Source organism: Arvicola amphibius, chromosome 9 (assembly GCF_903992535.2).
Source record: "Arvicola amphibius chromosome 9, mArvAmp1.2, whole genome shotgun sequence".
NCBI lineage: Eukaryota > Metazoa > Chordata > Mammalia > Rodentia > Cricetidae > Arvicola > Arvicola amphibius.
In genome coordinates, this window is record NC_052055.2 from 51432688 (window position 1) to 51448889 (window position 16202).

The 16202-nt window shown below is 40.5% G+C and overlaps 1 protein-coding gene across 2 annotated transcripts in view; it reads right to left on the minus strand.

Annotated features, from left to right (window-relative positions):
* Positions 1–1018: 1018 nt before the first annotated feature.
* The window catches only part of Gxylt1 (glucoside xylosyltransferase 1), a 36358-nt gene continuing 21174 nt past the window's right edge, over positions 1019–16202 (minus strand). For both annotated transcript variants that reach the window (XM_038343506.1, XM_038343505.1), the window contains 3 exons: positions 9342–9465; positions 8832–9004; positions 1019–6372 (listed from right to left, as the gene is read on the minus strand). In XM_038343506.1, coding sequence (XP_038199434.1) covers positions 6211–6372; positions 8832–9004; positions 9342–9465 — 459 coding nt within the window. In that variant the 3' untranslated portion in view covers positions 1019–6210. The remainder of the gene's footprint in view (positions 6373–8831; positions 9005–9341; positions 9466–16202) is intronic.

The window sequence follows — 16202 nt, forward strand, 5'->3', positions numbered from 1 at the left end:
TTATAGCAAATGCTCACTAGTAAAATAAAATATGGTGTGTGCCTACCCAGTAGCTACACCCCAAACCCTAGCCTCCTTCGCTAGCAACTTCATTCAGAACCCATGCTCTCAGCGGCCATTCCTCTTCAAAGGGAAGTCATTTTTAAACCCAGGGGCAAACCTTCATCTGGTGATGGAGATGAGGTACGAGCTTCTTGATGGTTTGCATTTGCTGAATTAGCCCATCAAAAACTGATCCTTCAGAGATTACTTCATTACACAGCCCAACTAGATTCTAACTGCTGTTCTCATTTATCCTTCCTAAAAAAAAAAAAAAAAAAACAAAAAAAAAACTTTAATATTTATTTTATGTGAGTGCTCTATCTGCATGTATGACTTTATGCCAGAAGAGGGCATCAGATTCCACTATAGATAGATAGTTGTGAGCCACCACATGGTTGCTGGGAATTGAACTCAGGACCTCTGGAAGAGCAGCCAGTGCTCTTAACCACTGAGCCATTTCTCCAGCCTTCTTATCGTTCCTTTTGGTGCAGGGGATTGATCACATTTTCTTGATACTGTGTGGATTTGTGGAATATGTTTGGCACATCTGCAGACCAAAAGGTTCATGTTGAGTGCCTTCCTCTGTCATGGGGCACTGTTCGTTTTGAGACCAGGTCTCATTGGGTAGCCCTAGCTGGCCTGGAATTATAGACAGGTTGGCATCCAATTCACAGAGACCCACCTCCATCTCCCATGTACTGGAATTTTAAAGTTCTGTGCCACCATAACCAGGTTTTTAAGAGAGGGTCCCCCTGAACCAGAGTTCACTGGCTAGACTAGCTGGCCAGCAAGCTCCAGAATCTACCTGTAACCCTCAGCAGCACTGGAGTTATAAGTGTGCATCAGCATTCCTGGCTCTTAGGTGCTGGGGATCTTAATTCAGGAATAGAACTCAGGTCCTCTGCAAGAGCACTAAGTGCTCTTAACTGCTGAGTCATCTGCTCAGTCTGTAAAATAGTTCTGCATGGCAAAATAATTAAGACACATGAGAAAATCCAATATTTATTGAGTACATATTTAGTAACAGCAATACAGTTTTTCAAGAAAAACCAGAGCTGAATCCCTCCCAAAACAGAATAAGGCATCTTCCAATATTGGTAAGCTAGCCCCCAAATCTATAATTTTATACTCCTTTTTAAGAATTTTCAAGATATAAAAGTAAGATATTTCAAAATATTCACATTATTATAAAACCAAAATAGTTTAAGGTAAAAGCGGTTTCGAGACAGTAATGTCTACGCAGCACGGTTCATCACGATGCTGTCTACACAGCACGGTTCATCCCAGTGCCTTCCTGTAGTTTCAGACAACTCTACACAGCACACTAATAGACTCATGCAAAACACCTGGCGGAAGCAAACCCCAGGTCTGAATTCCAGCTCACAGACTGATCCAGCACTACAAACATCTCCGATGCAGCTCTCAAACGTCACTATTTAATATGACAGCATATTCTGCTCAATTCTGATCAGATAGCAGTCTACAGCAATGCCACAAGCTATGGATTATTTTGTAACATCTCAGTATTCCCTGAAGAGATTTTATATAAAAATTGAAAACAGTTATTATAGTTTTAAAAAAAAAGTTCATTTGTAACGGTTCAAATAGAAGTCCCCTACTGAACTATCACAGTAAAAATCAACTGAGTTTTTAAATGGCGTACGGTATCACATTCTCTTAACTTTCAGGAGCTGTCACGGCGTGCTGTGCGTGTGAATACGCTCTCGTAGCTCAACGGCACACATAATCCACACAAGACGAAGGCTCCAATCAGTCCTCAAGTCTGGTAGTAAAATATCTGGTATTCACAGTATTATTGAGAGAAATTCCCCCACAAAGCTCCCAATTGTTTGAAACATCAATTTATAGAAAAATCTAAGGAAATCCCAATAGATACTTTCAATATTAGTTGGGATGAGGTGACAAGTTTTCAAAAGTAAATTTGTCACTGATATGTAATCAACTGTAGATTGCCCAGGCCAATATGCTATGATACGATTTCTCATAGGTCCTTAATTACTATAGTATTAAAAAAGCACACATTTTTAGCTTTTTGTTTTTTTGTTTCTCTTTTTTTTGTTTTGTTTTTTGGTTTTTTTGTTTTGTTTTTGCTTTTTGAGACAAAATCTCAGGAAAGGCCACAGTGGCCTTGAATGTACCTCACTGTCCCGAGTGTCGGGTGACAGGTCGTGTGCTACCATGCCCAGTTTTAATCCTTATAGCAGCTCTTAGACAGCTGTCTTAAATCTATATATCTTAGTTTTAAAAATCTAGCTTTATTGTCAATGAATTAAAGAACAACAAACTTCACAGCGAGTCAGCCAGGCTTTAGAAGACAATAAGGGCTGCTTTGGCAACGTAGAAAAGATGATTCCTGCAGTACTGGTCATCTCTGTCCACCTCCATTAATATGAAAATGTAAGGCAATCATTAGTTAAGACACTTGAAATCACACATGAACAAATGGATAACTGGCCCCATACTTGACATTATTGCACTCTATTTTTCTTCTCTATTTATTCAAAGAAACCAAAAACATTTTTTTGGAAAAAGACACCTCAACCATCTTTCTAAAACATCTTAGAAGCTCTGACTGTACCTGTATTATTTGTTACAATGTAATGTAAGCAACTGAAAAGGAAAATGAGTATCTTGAATTCTTTAGATTATTTTATGTGTGTGTTGCCTGTGTGTAAGTATATGCTCCACATGTGTGTGTGGTGTCCACAGAGGTCAGGAGAGGGTGCTGGATGCCTTGGAGTTGGAGTTACAGACAGCTGTGGACCATGTGGATACTGGGAACACGTGCTCATAACCATCGGGCCAACTCTGTCCTGACAATGAATACTGCTCTTACTGCTGCTACCATATTCTGTCCTCCTGAATCCACTCACAACAGTTCAACTGAGCGTATCCCCACTGAGAAGTGTACAGACTGACCACTGGTCCAGCCCCTCCAGGCAGGGCAGTGATCCCCCTACTGGCCTACTATTGGGAAAACCGCCACACCACATTAGACACAATGAAGCAGTTCCCTTCACAGCCTTCCTCCCCTGGGAGATGCTGAAGGACACCAAAGCATGTGTGTTTCCACAGGTCCTGGCTCACAATGGGGGCCCTGGGAGAGAACAAAGAATGCTGGGAACCGCTACTAAAGGACCAGTGAATAAAGTGACCAAGAAACGTGTCTGGTATCAATAAATCAAACCAGGCTGGCTCTGCCGTCCCCACCCAGAGACTCCAGGCAAACACCGACCTAGGCAGGGTACCCCATGTTTCCCGTTTCCTCCACTTCCACTTCTCCATTTCCATTGTTGCTCCATCTTTCTGCTCACTCAGCCTTCCGTCATTCTTCTACCTTCTTTCCTTTCCTTTCTCTTCACAATTCATTTGCATCATCCTTCTTGTCTCTACTTTCTCCCCTAAAAACACAATCCTTCCACATACCATCAGCAAGTCTACACTGGAGGATAAGTCAAAAGGCATTCAGCCTCAGGAGTAGGCCCTTGGTAAGCCAGCCTCCACCAACACTGGTGTGGCTACAGAGCTACTGAATTTCCTGCATCACCTTCCCAAGCCTCCCTTCTTAGGCACTGTGTACAACAGAATGCCCCTCAAGCCCACGAAGAAGGCAATGCAGGCCAGTTCCCAACATGTTCTTGTCACTATACTGGTATTTGACAGGAGGCAGGTAAGAGCCAGGAGTAAGCAGTGTCAAAGATAAACAGCAGAGCTCACGAGCTCTCTTCTTCATAAGCGAAAACTGCATTTTCTTACAATATATTTTCTAGAGGTTTTTCAAATTTTTTTTTTTTTATACAAGTGAATTTTGACTGCATCAGCCAATCACACTGAAGCCCATGGGGGTGAGATTTCCAGCTACTGAAAAAAAATAAAATCTTAACTTATTCATATAAATCCCTATCTTGCCTATAACTCCAACTGCTTCCTCTATCCAAAAATGACACAACTTAGCAATTGTACCAATAACTGTGACCACAACTTCAACCTTAAAGATGGAGACTACTTTGCAGTAGTTCCTAACTACCTGGGACCAGACCCTTCCGAGGACTCGTTAAAAACAGAATCATCATCTCATGTGCACATCTGAGACAAGCAGGGAAATTGTTTAAGGACTGACTATGAGATGAAGCCAAAGGCCAGCTGCCACTTTTGCTAGCTATGATATAGTTACTGTAGTTACTTGTAATTACTGAAACATTCACTGCAGGGACAAAAAATGATGCCTGAGACTTTAATGTAAGCAAAAGGAATATATGAGTAAACATGGTAAGATACTGACGGGTAACAGGTCTGAACAGTGAGTGCCACTGTGTGAGACTTCCAACTCCTTGTCACTTATTTTTGTTGTGGTGCTGGCCCTTGAGCACACTAAACAAGCACTCTCACTACTGAGCTATAACAGCCCTAGTCCACCTTCACATAATTTTTAATTTCTTCATTTAAAAATTTTATCTCTTTATCTTCATTTAAAATTAATTTCTTCAAATTAAAAAAATTCTTGAGACTCCTACTTACAGTATATGTAGGTCATTTGTGTTTAGCAAGCACCCTCAGAGAATAGCCGAACTTCGGAGGATAGGTTCTCATTTCTCTAAGAAGCTAAACGTTAACACAGCTCACAGGTTCCTACCTTACCACAGCATTCCGCCAAGGACTCATGGCTGCTGCCCTCTGAGTCCATCTGTTCTAGAGGACTGAGCTGGCTCACAATCCCTCTTCTGGGCACAAAGCCACAAATACCTTTACTGTGTTTTAAACCTTCTCTCAGTATGTCTCTGGCTAAACTGTAGGACTTAGAAAAGCTATAATGATCACTGCTTTTGAATATCCACTGCAGAGGATACAGGATCTTCATAAATGATATGTTTCCTTCATAATTTCCCGTTCTCCATGTAAGTATTAACACCCAAGAGAAAAAGACAATAATCCAGGAGCACTGGGTAAGATGAGCTACGTACCACAGCACGATACATGCTACCCACTCAGAATCCACAGTTACATTAGGGGTCAAAACAAAAATGGCAAGGGTAATGGTCCCCATTTAAAAAGGCAACTGCCTTCAATGGTATTCAAAACAGGAAATAGGCACATGAACTAAATCAAAACGATTTTTTCTACAGCTAGATATAAAAATTCTCTTCCTCAGAACTGCCTTCCACAGTTGTCTAATCTAAAGTAAGGCTCTGCATTCGCCTCTTGGAAAGGATCCTGGATGCACTTGAGGTAGAAGGAAAGTCTAAATGGACCACTTTAATCTCACAGGCCTGTAGACTTGGTCCGCTGCACTTCCCGCTAGTGCTACAATTAAGGTTCTCACTTTATTATCAGCATAATATATATTTGCTTCCAGAATGCCCAGTAAAGCTGTAATTTTTCACTTAAAGTGATTTCAAAAATGTCCCCAAATATCTTAGAGCTTAGGTTTGGCAAGACAGTTTAAAACATACAAAATAAAAAAAAAAACTTTTCTCAACATGCACACGTGTGCGCACACACACAAATACACACACACACACACACACACACCTCCCCAAGTTTTCACTATATCTCCCTCCTCATCCAGCTAATTTCTAAATGTGCAGCTTACATAAAAAACCTACAGATAATTTCAAACATGATTGTCACTAGCCATGTAGAAGAGAGATGAAAGTATGCGGATACACAGATTGTCAATGGTTACATTGGTTACATCACATTTCTTAAGAAACAGAACTCTTCTGCCCCTGTAAACTTTGTCTCACACTTTAAAGTGAGGTTAGTGCTGACATAAAGTTACTGCTACACTCACAGCTTGAATGTCTCCACTGTGTTCGAGGTACATCTTCTCCCTCCACCCCCCACCACTGTTTTTATTTACCTGATTCAAGAGCCAACACAGCTCCATGGGCCACACTGTTCAGTGTTTTCCTTAACACTGGAATGACACCAAGTAATGTTACAAAATATCAGAGACCAAAACTGTCTTCTTCCTGGAGCCCCAGAGTTTAACTTATTCTTCATGGTATTGAATACACTGCTCTTCTAACCTCTTTAGAAGACGGTTATTTTGGAGACAGAAACGCCTTCCAAATCCTCCTCCCATGATTCCTTCACTCCTTCTGATGCTCCACTGTTTCACTCACGTCATTCAGCAGTCACGAAGAGTCACCTTTCCCTTGGTGGTGTGTCATAACGGCTTCTTATGCTTTTTGTCAGCTGCTTGATAAATATTTTGTATGTTTTCCCACAGTACGTGTGAACTGTCTTCTGTAATTCCAGTTCTAAAGGTTTTAATAAGGAACGGACGGCATCATCTTCAAAAGAACACTAGAAAAGAAATACAACAGGCAACAAAACAAATAAAAGGTTAATTTTTTTCAAGTTAAGTTCTTCTATCAGTTAAGTATTAACTATTAACAACTTCTATTATTTTCACATGAAGTCCATGCTCAATCAATATTTTCAGTGAATTAAACAAAACTATTAGAGAAAGAAAGAGTCTGTGATGGTGAATCTCTGAAGATAGGGGCAATGTCTTTCTGAACGCTTCAGAAAGGGGCAATGGAAAGGCATCCCAAGCCAAGGGAAGAACACATTCAAGAGCAGAAAAGATGCAGAGAAACTGGTAGAAAACGGCTAAGCTTTGTTAAAGGAACCTGGAGAAACTAATAAAAGCTAGGCTCATTTAAAGAATGGGGCAAGCTTTCCATGCACGCCATTCCCGTTCCTGAAAGGCACTCGGTGACAGTGCTGACAGTGGCCTAGAGCCTAGCCACGAACACGATGGCCACAGAGCAGCAAGAGTGAAACTGTCCGCCTCCCACAGAGGTTCAGCACTTACTACACTTTGGCCATGTCTCCAGAAGATCCACATGTTGGATTAGCCCTTAGATCGTGGTGATACTGGGAGGTGGTGGTATGTTTAGGAGGTGTCTAGTGGCAGGAAGTTAAATCTCTGGGGACATTTCTTAGAAGGGGACACAGGACGTAAGCACTCTAATTCCTTTCCCTGCTTCCTCTGCTCAGCTCCCACCATGATGTAAGGTTTTACTACAGGTAATGGGATGATCAGAGGACTATGAACTGAACTTTCTGAAACAGTGAGGAAAATCCAATCTCCCTACACAGACACTGACAAACCTCAAACATGTCTTTCTATAACGGAAAATTTGTTAACACACTGCACACAAGGACCCGAGGATAAACACACCTGAGAACTGCTAAATACCACCTATGTTCCCATTAGCTCTTAATGCACAAGACTGTCTATGAACTAAACCAGGAAACATCAGCTACATGCTTATAGTCCTAATAATTTTAAAGTATATTTTTGACCAGCTTCCATCTATAATGTACAACATATAAATCTTCAAGTGACACAGTGAAACACATTGCAGAACTAAGTGGAAATAATATGCATAGCTATTATTTCTAATAATAGCAATAACTAAACATGATCTAGTGTTTTCAACTATTTTCTATTTAAAAGATGGATGAGTCTTGAAAATAGAACATTTTACATGAAAGTCTGAAGTTAGTGAAAACCAAAATCATAAATTTAATTTAAAATCTGAGAAAAGTAAACCAAGACTATCCCTGGGGGGTAATTTCACCTAGAGGAAGAAACCAAAGCTACAAATCAAGCTGGTACTACACTGGAAGCTACTTCCCTGCTGACTCAGCTTCAGCACCGCTGGAAGGTGCTATGCAGACTGATGGAAGAGATGCTGCCAACTACTGACCTGCTAGGCAAGATGTGCTCACTGGGGCAACAGTGACATGACTATTATGGAGTAATCAACTGCTTTCTGAGAGGATCTAAGGTTCACGCCACAGGAAAGTACTAACATCTAGTTGTTTGAGTGGAAGCACCACCCCAGTCCCTGGCATCCATATATCCAAATGGTGTGGGACAATGGTTTTACCCTGTAAAGATTTGGTTTTTGTACTTCTTTAATAAAATGCTGATTGGCCAGTAGCCAGGCAGAAAGTATAGGTGGGGCGATCAGGTGGGAAGCAGAGGCAAGGCAATGAGAAGGGGAGAATTCTGGGAAGAGGAAAGACGCAGTCTGCAGTCGTCATTCAGACACAGACAAGAATTATGGGCTAATATAAGTTTTAAGAGTTAATAAGAAGCCTGAGCTAATAGGCCAACCAGTTTATGAGTAATATAGACCTCTGTGTGTTTCTTTGGGACTGAATGGCTGCAGGACCGGGTGGAACAGTTTGGAATGTTTGGGTGGAAAGTTCCACCCCAAGCCTACAGAGCATCAGAGTGCTCCCGCTTTGACTTGGCTTTCCATTTTAAACACTATTTCTCTTGTTGGACAGCCGCTTTTTAACAGATGGGCACCACTGGAAGGGCTGACTGCAGCAGGCACAGCCTGCACCCACAGTTCAGAGATAGCTCGGTCTTCAGTCATGCTGTTTCCAGCAGTCCCTGGTTAGGCTCCTCTCAGAAACTTATATAAATACCCTTATGATTTTATAAAGCTACAACCTTGCTGATAAGATAAAATGCAAAGCAAGAGCATCTGTATAATGGCTAATAAAAAAATATCCTTAGTCTTACTAAAAAACATTGCAGTTTTTAGGAGTCAAGAGGATATTATATACAATTTGTGTTCAGCAATGTGCAGAGAGAAAGAGAACCTATAACAAACCACAAAGCCAAATTTTGGGAGCTGATGACCTTACAACACAGGAAAAGGAAACCCTTCACATTGTATGTCCAATCTTCCTAACACTGTAAATTTAAGTGACAACTTCAGGAGAGCAAACCTTACATTTCTTAGTGCTTCATACATAGCTCTGAATGCTGGCTGCTTGTCGTCATGGTAAACACCTCTGTTTCCATGAAGAATGAAGACTCCTTCCTCTTCTGCTTCTCGGCAGTTGCTTCCGTATATACAGTGATCTGGTCGATAATTCCATTGACACGGAAAAACAAAAAGGCTTTCTACAATAAAGAAAAGCCCAATGACAGGAAAGCGATAAAGCACAAAATAATTTACAGAATTAACACTTGCAAATGTTTTTGCTTAAAAATTATTCTTGATATTTGGATTTCCAAATTAATATTCAAGTCTAATTCTGCTTCAAATGAAAATACTGACAACCATTAATAAGTGGAAAAATCAAACAAATTTGTTTCCTGAGGTAGCAAGGACTGAACTGTATGTGCTAAGCAAGCATCTCCCAGGGAGCTAGCCCCAGCCCACTGTTTCTTGCTTTCTGATTTTTAATCTGTGATTGTTTTTACAAATGCAAAGAATTAAAGGAATTTAGATGATTACCTGGATTATGAAAAAACATGATATTTAACAGATCTTGATCACCCCACGTGATGTTTAGTTTGTACTTTTTAAGCAATGGCATAAGTATGTCGCCCCACTGCAGCCGTGCGGTTGTCATATCATTCTGTTGATAAAGCATTGAAGAGTCTCAGCATTCAGGGTTAAGTGGTAGCATGGCAGCTCCCATTCTTCCCTTAGCAACCATTACAAAGCCACAAAGAGAGGAAAACTCCTCTGCTACAAAACTATGTGTCATTTATTACCCTAAATGTGAGGAGGGCTGAAGGAAGAAACAGCAGGGACAGAACTGAGACAGACAAAAGACAGCAAGGAAAGGAAAGGAGGATGACAGATCAACCATATCTTCATCTTAAGGGAAAGACTATGAAAAGTGGGTTTTGTTTCGTTTTTTGGAACAAGGTTTTTACTATGTAGCCCAGACCTAACCTCAAACTCACCATCTTCCTGCCTCTGCCTCTGGAATGCTAAGATACAAACTGCATCATCACACCCACCATGGAAAGTTCGTAGCTTGGTAAGGCAAGGATGCTGAGGAACACATCACTGGTGCCCTGTCTGGGGTAAGTGGACATTTGTTCATGCCTCCCCAGGGAAAAATTCCCTAGCAACCCATTCTTCACTGAGGCATTCTCTGAGAGTCTTGTAATGTATTCTCTTCAGATAGTGGGGGAACTACTGTACCACAGTACACAAATTCATTAAGTTTTCTTTCTTTGCTCTTTATTTTCCACCCACTTCAATCTAATTTTTGTCGTTTATTGCTTTTTTTTTGAACACACAACCTTATGCAATCCAGGCTGACCTCAAACTCATGGCCTCAAACCCCTTGCTTTTCTCTACCTCCTAAATGCTGGGGAAGCACAGTTTTTTAGTGTTAAAGCTTTATTTGTATTATTTTATTGATTAATTTTCAACAATTTCTTTAAACTTTTAATTATAAAAGAAACAGTAAGCCGGGCATGCCTTTAATCCCAGCACTCGGGAGGCAGAGGCAGGCGGATCTCTGTGAGTTTGAGACCAGCCTGGTCTACAAGGGCTAGTTCCAGGAAAGGCTCCAAAGCCACAGAGAAACCCTGTCTCGAAAAACCAAAAAAAAAAAAAAAAAAAAAAAAAAAAAAAAAAAAAAAGAAACAGTAGTCCTGGTGCCAAAATAAAGGTGCCAGCCAGACACTGTACTGGGCCTGTACTGAGCACCTCTTACCACGTTCCATCAGGTTCAACCCCAACTGTAACAAATGACATAGATTCTAAACCTGAGGCCATTTTAAGGACACAGTCTTCACTTCATCACAGAATGTATGTGTGTGTGTGTGTGTGTACACGTGCAAGAATACACATACATGTGTGCATATACATAATATATGAATGTGTGTACATATAACTAGTACATAAATATACAATTAAAGCAGATATTCACAACAGGGAAACAGAAATGACAATAAACTATATGAAAAGATTTTCAAGGAGCTGGGAAGATGGCTCAGCATCTAAGAGCACTTGCTGCTCAAGAATGAGAACCTTAGTTCAGACCCTCAGTATCAATGTAAAAAAGCTATGTCCATGGCACTGGGTGGGGCAGGAACTGGGAAGATCACCTAGGTTTGCTGGCCATCACCCAAGCCAAGGACCAATGAGAGCCCGACTCAAGAGAGTGACAGGGCAGGATGCCTGCTGTCTGATGACTTCCTGTGAGCTTAAGAGCCTTAAGCTTCAGAACAGCTGTGGTCACATGCACAATCAGCCTTGTCAACTGTCATATCCATCATAAAAATACATGAGAACAGTAGAAGATCTTTAGCTGAGACTTCTTCTGCTCACCTCTGAGCCATTTATATGTAAGTCTGCACCCAACCTTGAGGTCTTGGGAGGTCTTAGTGTATACAGGAGGTGGCAGGTTAACTAAAGGGGATTCCACATGTGTAGCTAAGAGGAAGCTGATATCTGTGTGGGTGAGATGTTTCTGGTGGAACAACTGTTAGGAGTAATCCACTCTCTGGTAAAAACAAACAAGCTCTACAACCATGCTCCATAAGCAAGCCAAATAAAGTCTGGCTCCCCAAGTCTGATCTAGTGACATCATTGTACTATGGTTTGTCATCACAGTCATTTTAAGGAAGAGGTGGACATTTATCTCCCCAGAAAAAGTTCCTGAAACAACAAAAGATAAACCTTGCACTCATGAGGTAGAAATAAACAGATCAAAACACTTCCACAATGCAACATATGGCACAGAACAGAATACATACAAGGAAAGTATTTTCTGTTTCTCTAATAAATAAGAGATGTTAAGTAACATGCTCATCATTTTCTAAGAAAAAGGAAGGATCTGTGTGTGATGGTGCAAACCTGTAACCTCAGTACTTGAAATCTGAGACCACACCTAAACCACATAAGGCCATACAGAGACCCTGTCTCAAAAAAGAAAAAGGCTGGAGAGACAGCTCAGCCATTAAAGGCAAGGCTCACAACCATAAAGAGAAAGAACTGGGAAGATGGTTTAATGGGTAACTTGTCACCCAAGTATAAAGATCAGATTGTACACCCCCAGGAGGCAGACAAAAGCAGGCAGGTATGGCAGCTACCTGTAATCCCAGTACTTGGGAGGCACAGAGGATTGCTGGTGCAAGGAAGCCTAGGCATAATTGGTGAGCTCCCAGGAAGACATCAACTTTAGGCCGTTGCACGTACATACATACATACATGCATGCATGCATGCATGCATGCAACATGAGTGTGTATAATTAACACACGTGCATATACATGCAAAAAAACAAAGATTCAACATTGCAAATATGATCAGGACACAAAATCTAAGTATATATTAATAGTTTAACCAATAGGACATCACTGCTTACCAAGCAGGGAGAGATATAAAGAATAAAAATGAATTTTTATTGTTTTAATTTTTTAAGTGTTACTATGTAGCAGATTGGAACTGCACAGTCATAATGCCAAGAACAGGTGTCAGCCATACAAACAGCCAATTTAAATATGGTTTCTACTATAAACAAACTCTTCTGGTTGTATGGGACAATCTGGGAAGTGACTGCAAGTCAAATCATAAAGATTGATTGATGATCTGTGCCCAAAGTTATTGAACAGGGGAACCAAGGCAATATTTGCTACAGATAGAGATAGAAAAACTATGGAGAAAAATATCCACATTTAAAAAACTTTTAATATATTCAAAATTTTTATTACTTATATGTATAGGTGTTTTGTTTGCATGTTTGTCCATGTACCATGTGCGTGCCTGGTGTCTATGGTGGCCAGAAGAGGGCATTGGATCTCCTAGGACTGGAGTGACAGAGAGTTGTGAGCTGCCATGTGGGTGCTGGGAATTGAACCCAGGTTCTCTTAACCATGGAGCCATCTCTCCTGCACCTTAATATTTTTTATTATGTGTGTCTGTGTGTGTGAGTTCAGGTGCCTGCATAGGCCAGAGGTGTGAGACCCCCCTGAAGTTAAAGCTGATTGTGGGATGCCTGAAGTGGGTGCTGGGAATTAAACTTGGGTTCTCTGGAAAAGCAATATGTGCTCTTAACTGCTGAGCCATCTCATCAGTCTCGGGATTTTTTTTTAAGGGTCTTGCTATATAGTTGAGGTTAGACTTAAACTCTAGATCTCGCGTTCACTTCTTGAATACTGGGGCCACAGTCGTGCAACCACCATGTGCTTGGGTTGAGAAAATACTCAATTTTGGTTTGTGGCTGAAGAGGAGATCAAATTAGATGGAAGTATGTTGTTAATATTATTAAAATTTGTTTGCTATGAAAAAAGAAAGAAAAATATGCACGAGAAAATACATTTTAAAAATAAGTAAATTCTATAGGACCATCTGAGCAAGTTCATGCACAATACTGAAGAACAATGGATTGTGTCCCTAAGCATAAAGGAGCTATGTGAAAACTCGTACTGTGAATGCAGTCAATTCCACCCACATAGTTACATATGCTCAATCCATTCAGCTCTTTCTCTGTAAAGCCATTAGTGCCCAACAAAACATTTCATCAGGCTGGAGGGATGGCTCAGCAGACAAGAGCACTTGCTGCTCTTGAAGAGGACTGGAATTCAAGTCCCAGAAGCTTACAACTACCTATAACTCTAGCCCAAGGGGATCTAGAAGCCTTCTGGTTTATATAAACATGGTGCACACATAGTCAGGAACAAACAGAAATAAAGATATAAATAAATCTTCTTAAAAGAAAAAAGATATAAAAGTTTAGAAATTATTTAAATCTCTATATCCTCACCTCTAGCTGGCTTAAGACATGCCAAAAGAAAAGGGGGAAGGGGGAGACAGGGTCTACTCAGGTGGTTAAGAGTGAATGTCAGGAAATAACAGATAAACTGAGAGCAGTCATGAACTTGAGCTATATAGCCCAATTATAAATCAAAGTGTTAAATTATTTCCACAGTTTTTTTTAAAAAAAATACTAAACTCATAATTCTACAAGGCTCAAATGTAGCTGGTGAGAAGTCCCATAATTCTTAGCAGATAATCTTACAGCACCATCTTCTGGCATGATATTACCAAGCACAGTTTGGCACATGGAACAGCAAAAAAAAAAGCTTTATGCTCCACAAATAGTAAATATTCAAAGCATAAGTGCAAACTGAACAAAATATTAATTATTAAGCAAGAGCAGATGCAACTGTTATGGTTATTCTTCGTGTCAATTTAACTACACCTGGAATTAACTAAAACCCAAGCACCTGTGAGGAATTTTTCTTAACTAAATCATTTGTGGTGGGAAGACCCACCTTTTAACTGGATCTTCTGAGGTAGGAAGATCCACCTTTTATCTGGTTCACACTTTCTGCTAGCCTATATAAAGGACATGGAAGAAGGAAGCTCTTGGCCCTCTGCTTGCTTGCCCTCACTCTCGATGGCAAGTCCATTCCTTCACTAGCATGAGAGTCTACTTCTTCAGCATTTCAGGGCACAATGAAGACCAGCTGACACATCCAGCCTTCTGTTGGTAGACAGCCACTGTTGGACTAGCAGGACCACATCCTGTAAGCCATTCCAATAAATCCCATATGTATATGTACGTGCATACACACACACACACACACATATTGAAAATACATCTGTGTCTCCCCCCCCTCCCCATTCTATCAGTTCTGTTCCTCTAGAAAACTCTAACTAATACATCAACAGAACACTGATTGCATTCATTCAGTTCTGGGAGACAAACTGAATTTTAAAAAAAATCAAGATCTTTGTAAAGACCCAGAAAATGGAACGCTAAAAAGAACATTTTATGTGATGGATAGAGAATAGCGTGAGACACACTACAGATTCTAAGATGGAAAGGCTAGCATACAGTGGTGACACCAACAAGCAGTACACTGGCCATACTTAAGAAAAAACTGGTACAGCATGGGGGTACACAACTTTAACCCCAACATTTTGGAGGCAGAGGGAAGTGGGAAGATGCCTGGTCTACATAGCAAGTTGCAGAATAGCCTGGAGTACAGAGAGACCCTGGCTCAAAACAAAACAATAAAAGAAAAAACTCTACATAACAAAGATTTAAACAGTTGTGTAGAAGGGAAAAATAATGCAAATTTTGATCTGCCAGAAGCCACAGAAAAATATTTGAAAAATACAATTGCAAAATATATGACTCCTAAAACCCCTTAAATTAATTTAATTAATTTAATCCTACTTAGATATAACAGAATAGGCATTGGAGGGAAGTCTGTGTTTTCTCAGAAGTTCTTCTTTTTAATTGGTTTCACCTGATATTTAAAAATTAGCCTAATTTTTAAGTTATGTGTATGTGCTCAAGTAATATATGTGTTCTTTGTTGATGCAGTTACCTGTGAAGGACAAGGGAGGGCACAGGATCCCCTGGAGTTAACTCCATCCCACCATTCAGATGACAAACACCCTGAGAGAGTCAAAACTCACTCCAGGCCACTGAACTACTATGGTGCCAAAGTTAAGAGGCAGACGGACAGGCTGCAGAATCTTTGTCGATAACCAAAACCCTGCCTGCATGTCACTTCAGATTCAAGTTCTCTCTGCCTACCACTATAAAATGATGACGCTTCCTGCAATCAAAGTCTAGAAGATGGCAGTACTTGATGGTACACTATTTTACTTCATCATGAGAAATACCATCTGATGTGGCCTACTTGAATTTGCCACTAAATAACATTATGAACACATTTTTATCCAATTATCCTAAAGAGTTTCGTATCTGTCCATCTCATACGTGTGTGTGTATACACAATTATATTGTATATGTGTGTACACACAATTATATATATATATATATATAGTGTGTGTGTGTGTGTGTACACATATATATATATTGGGGGTTGAGACAGTGCCTTAACTATGTAGTTCTGGCTGGCAAAGAGATCTGCCTATCTCTGCCTCCTGAGTGCTAGAATTAAAGGTGTGTATCACCACATCTGGAGATACACCACACACACACACACACACACACACACACACACACACACACACGCACACACAATATACTTATTTTTATTTTATGTGTTTTGCTTACACTCACCCATGTGACTGCCTGGTGCCCTTAGAGACCAGAAAAAGCATCAGATGCCCTGGAATTAGAGTTACAGTTGTGAGCTGCCCGCCACAGATGCTGGGGACAGAATCTGGGTCTCTGCGAGAACAGCAGATATACTTAACAACCAAGCCACCTACCTAGGAGCCCTAAATCTACATATTTTTTAAAAGATCTGCTTCATTTTTACTTATGTGTATGTGTATTTGTATGTGCCTGCAGAAGACAGGAGAGGGCCTCTGATCCCTGGAGCTGGAGTTACAGGCAGGCAATAGTGAGCTGCCTAGTGTAGATG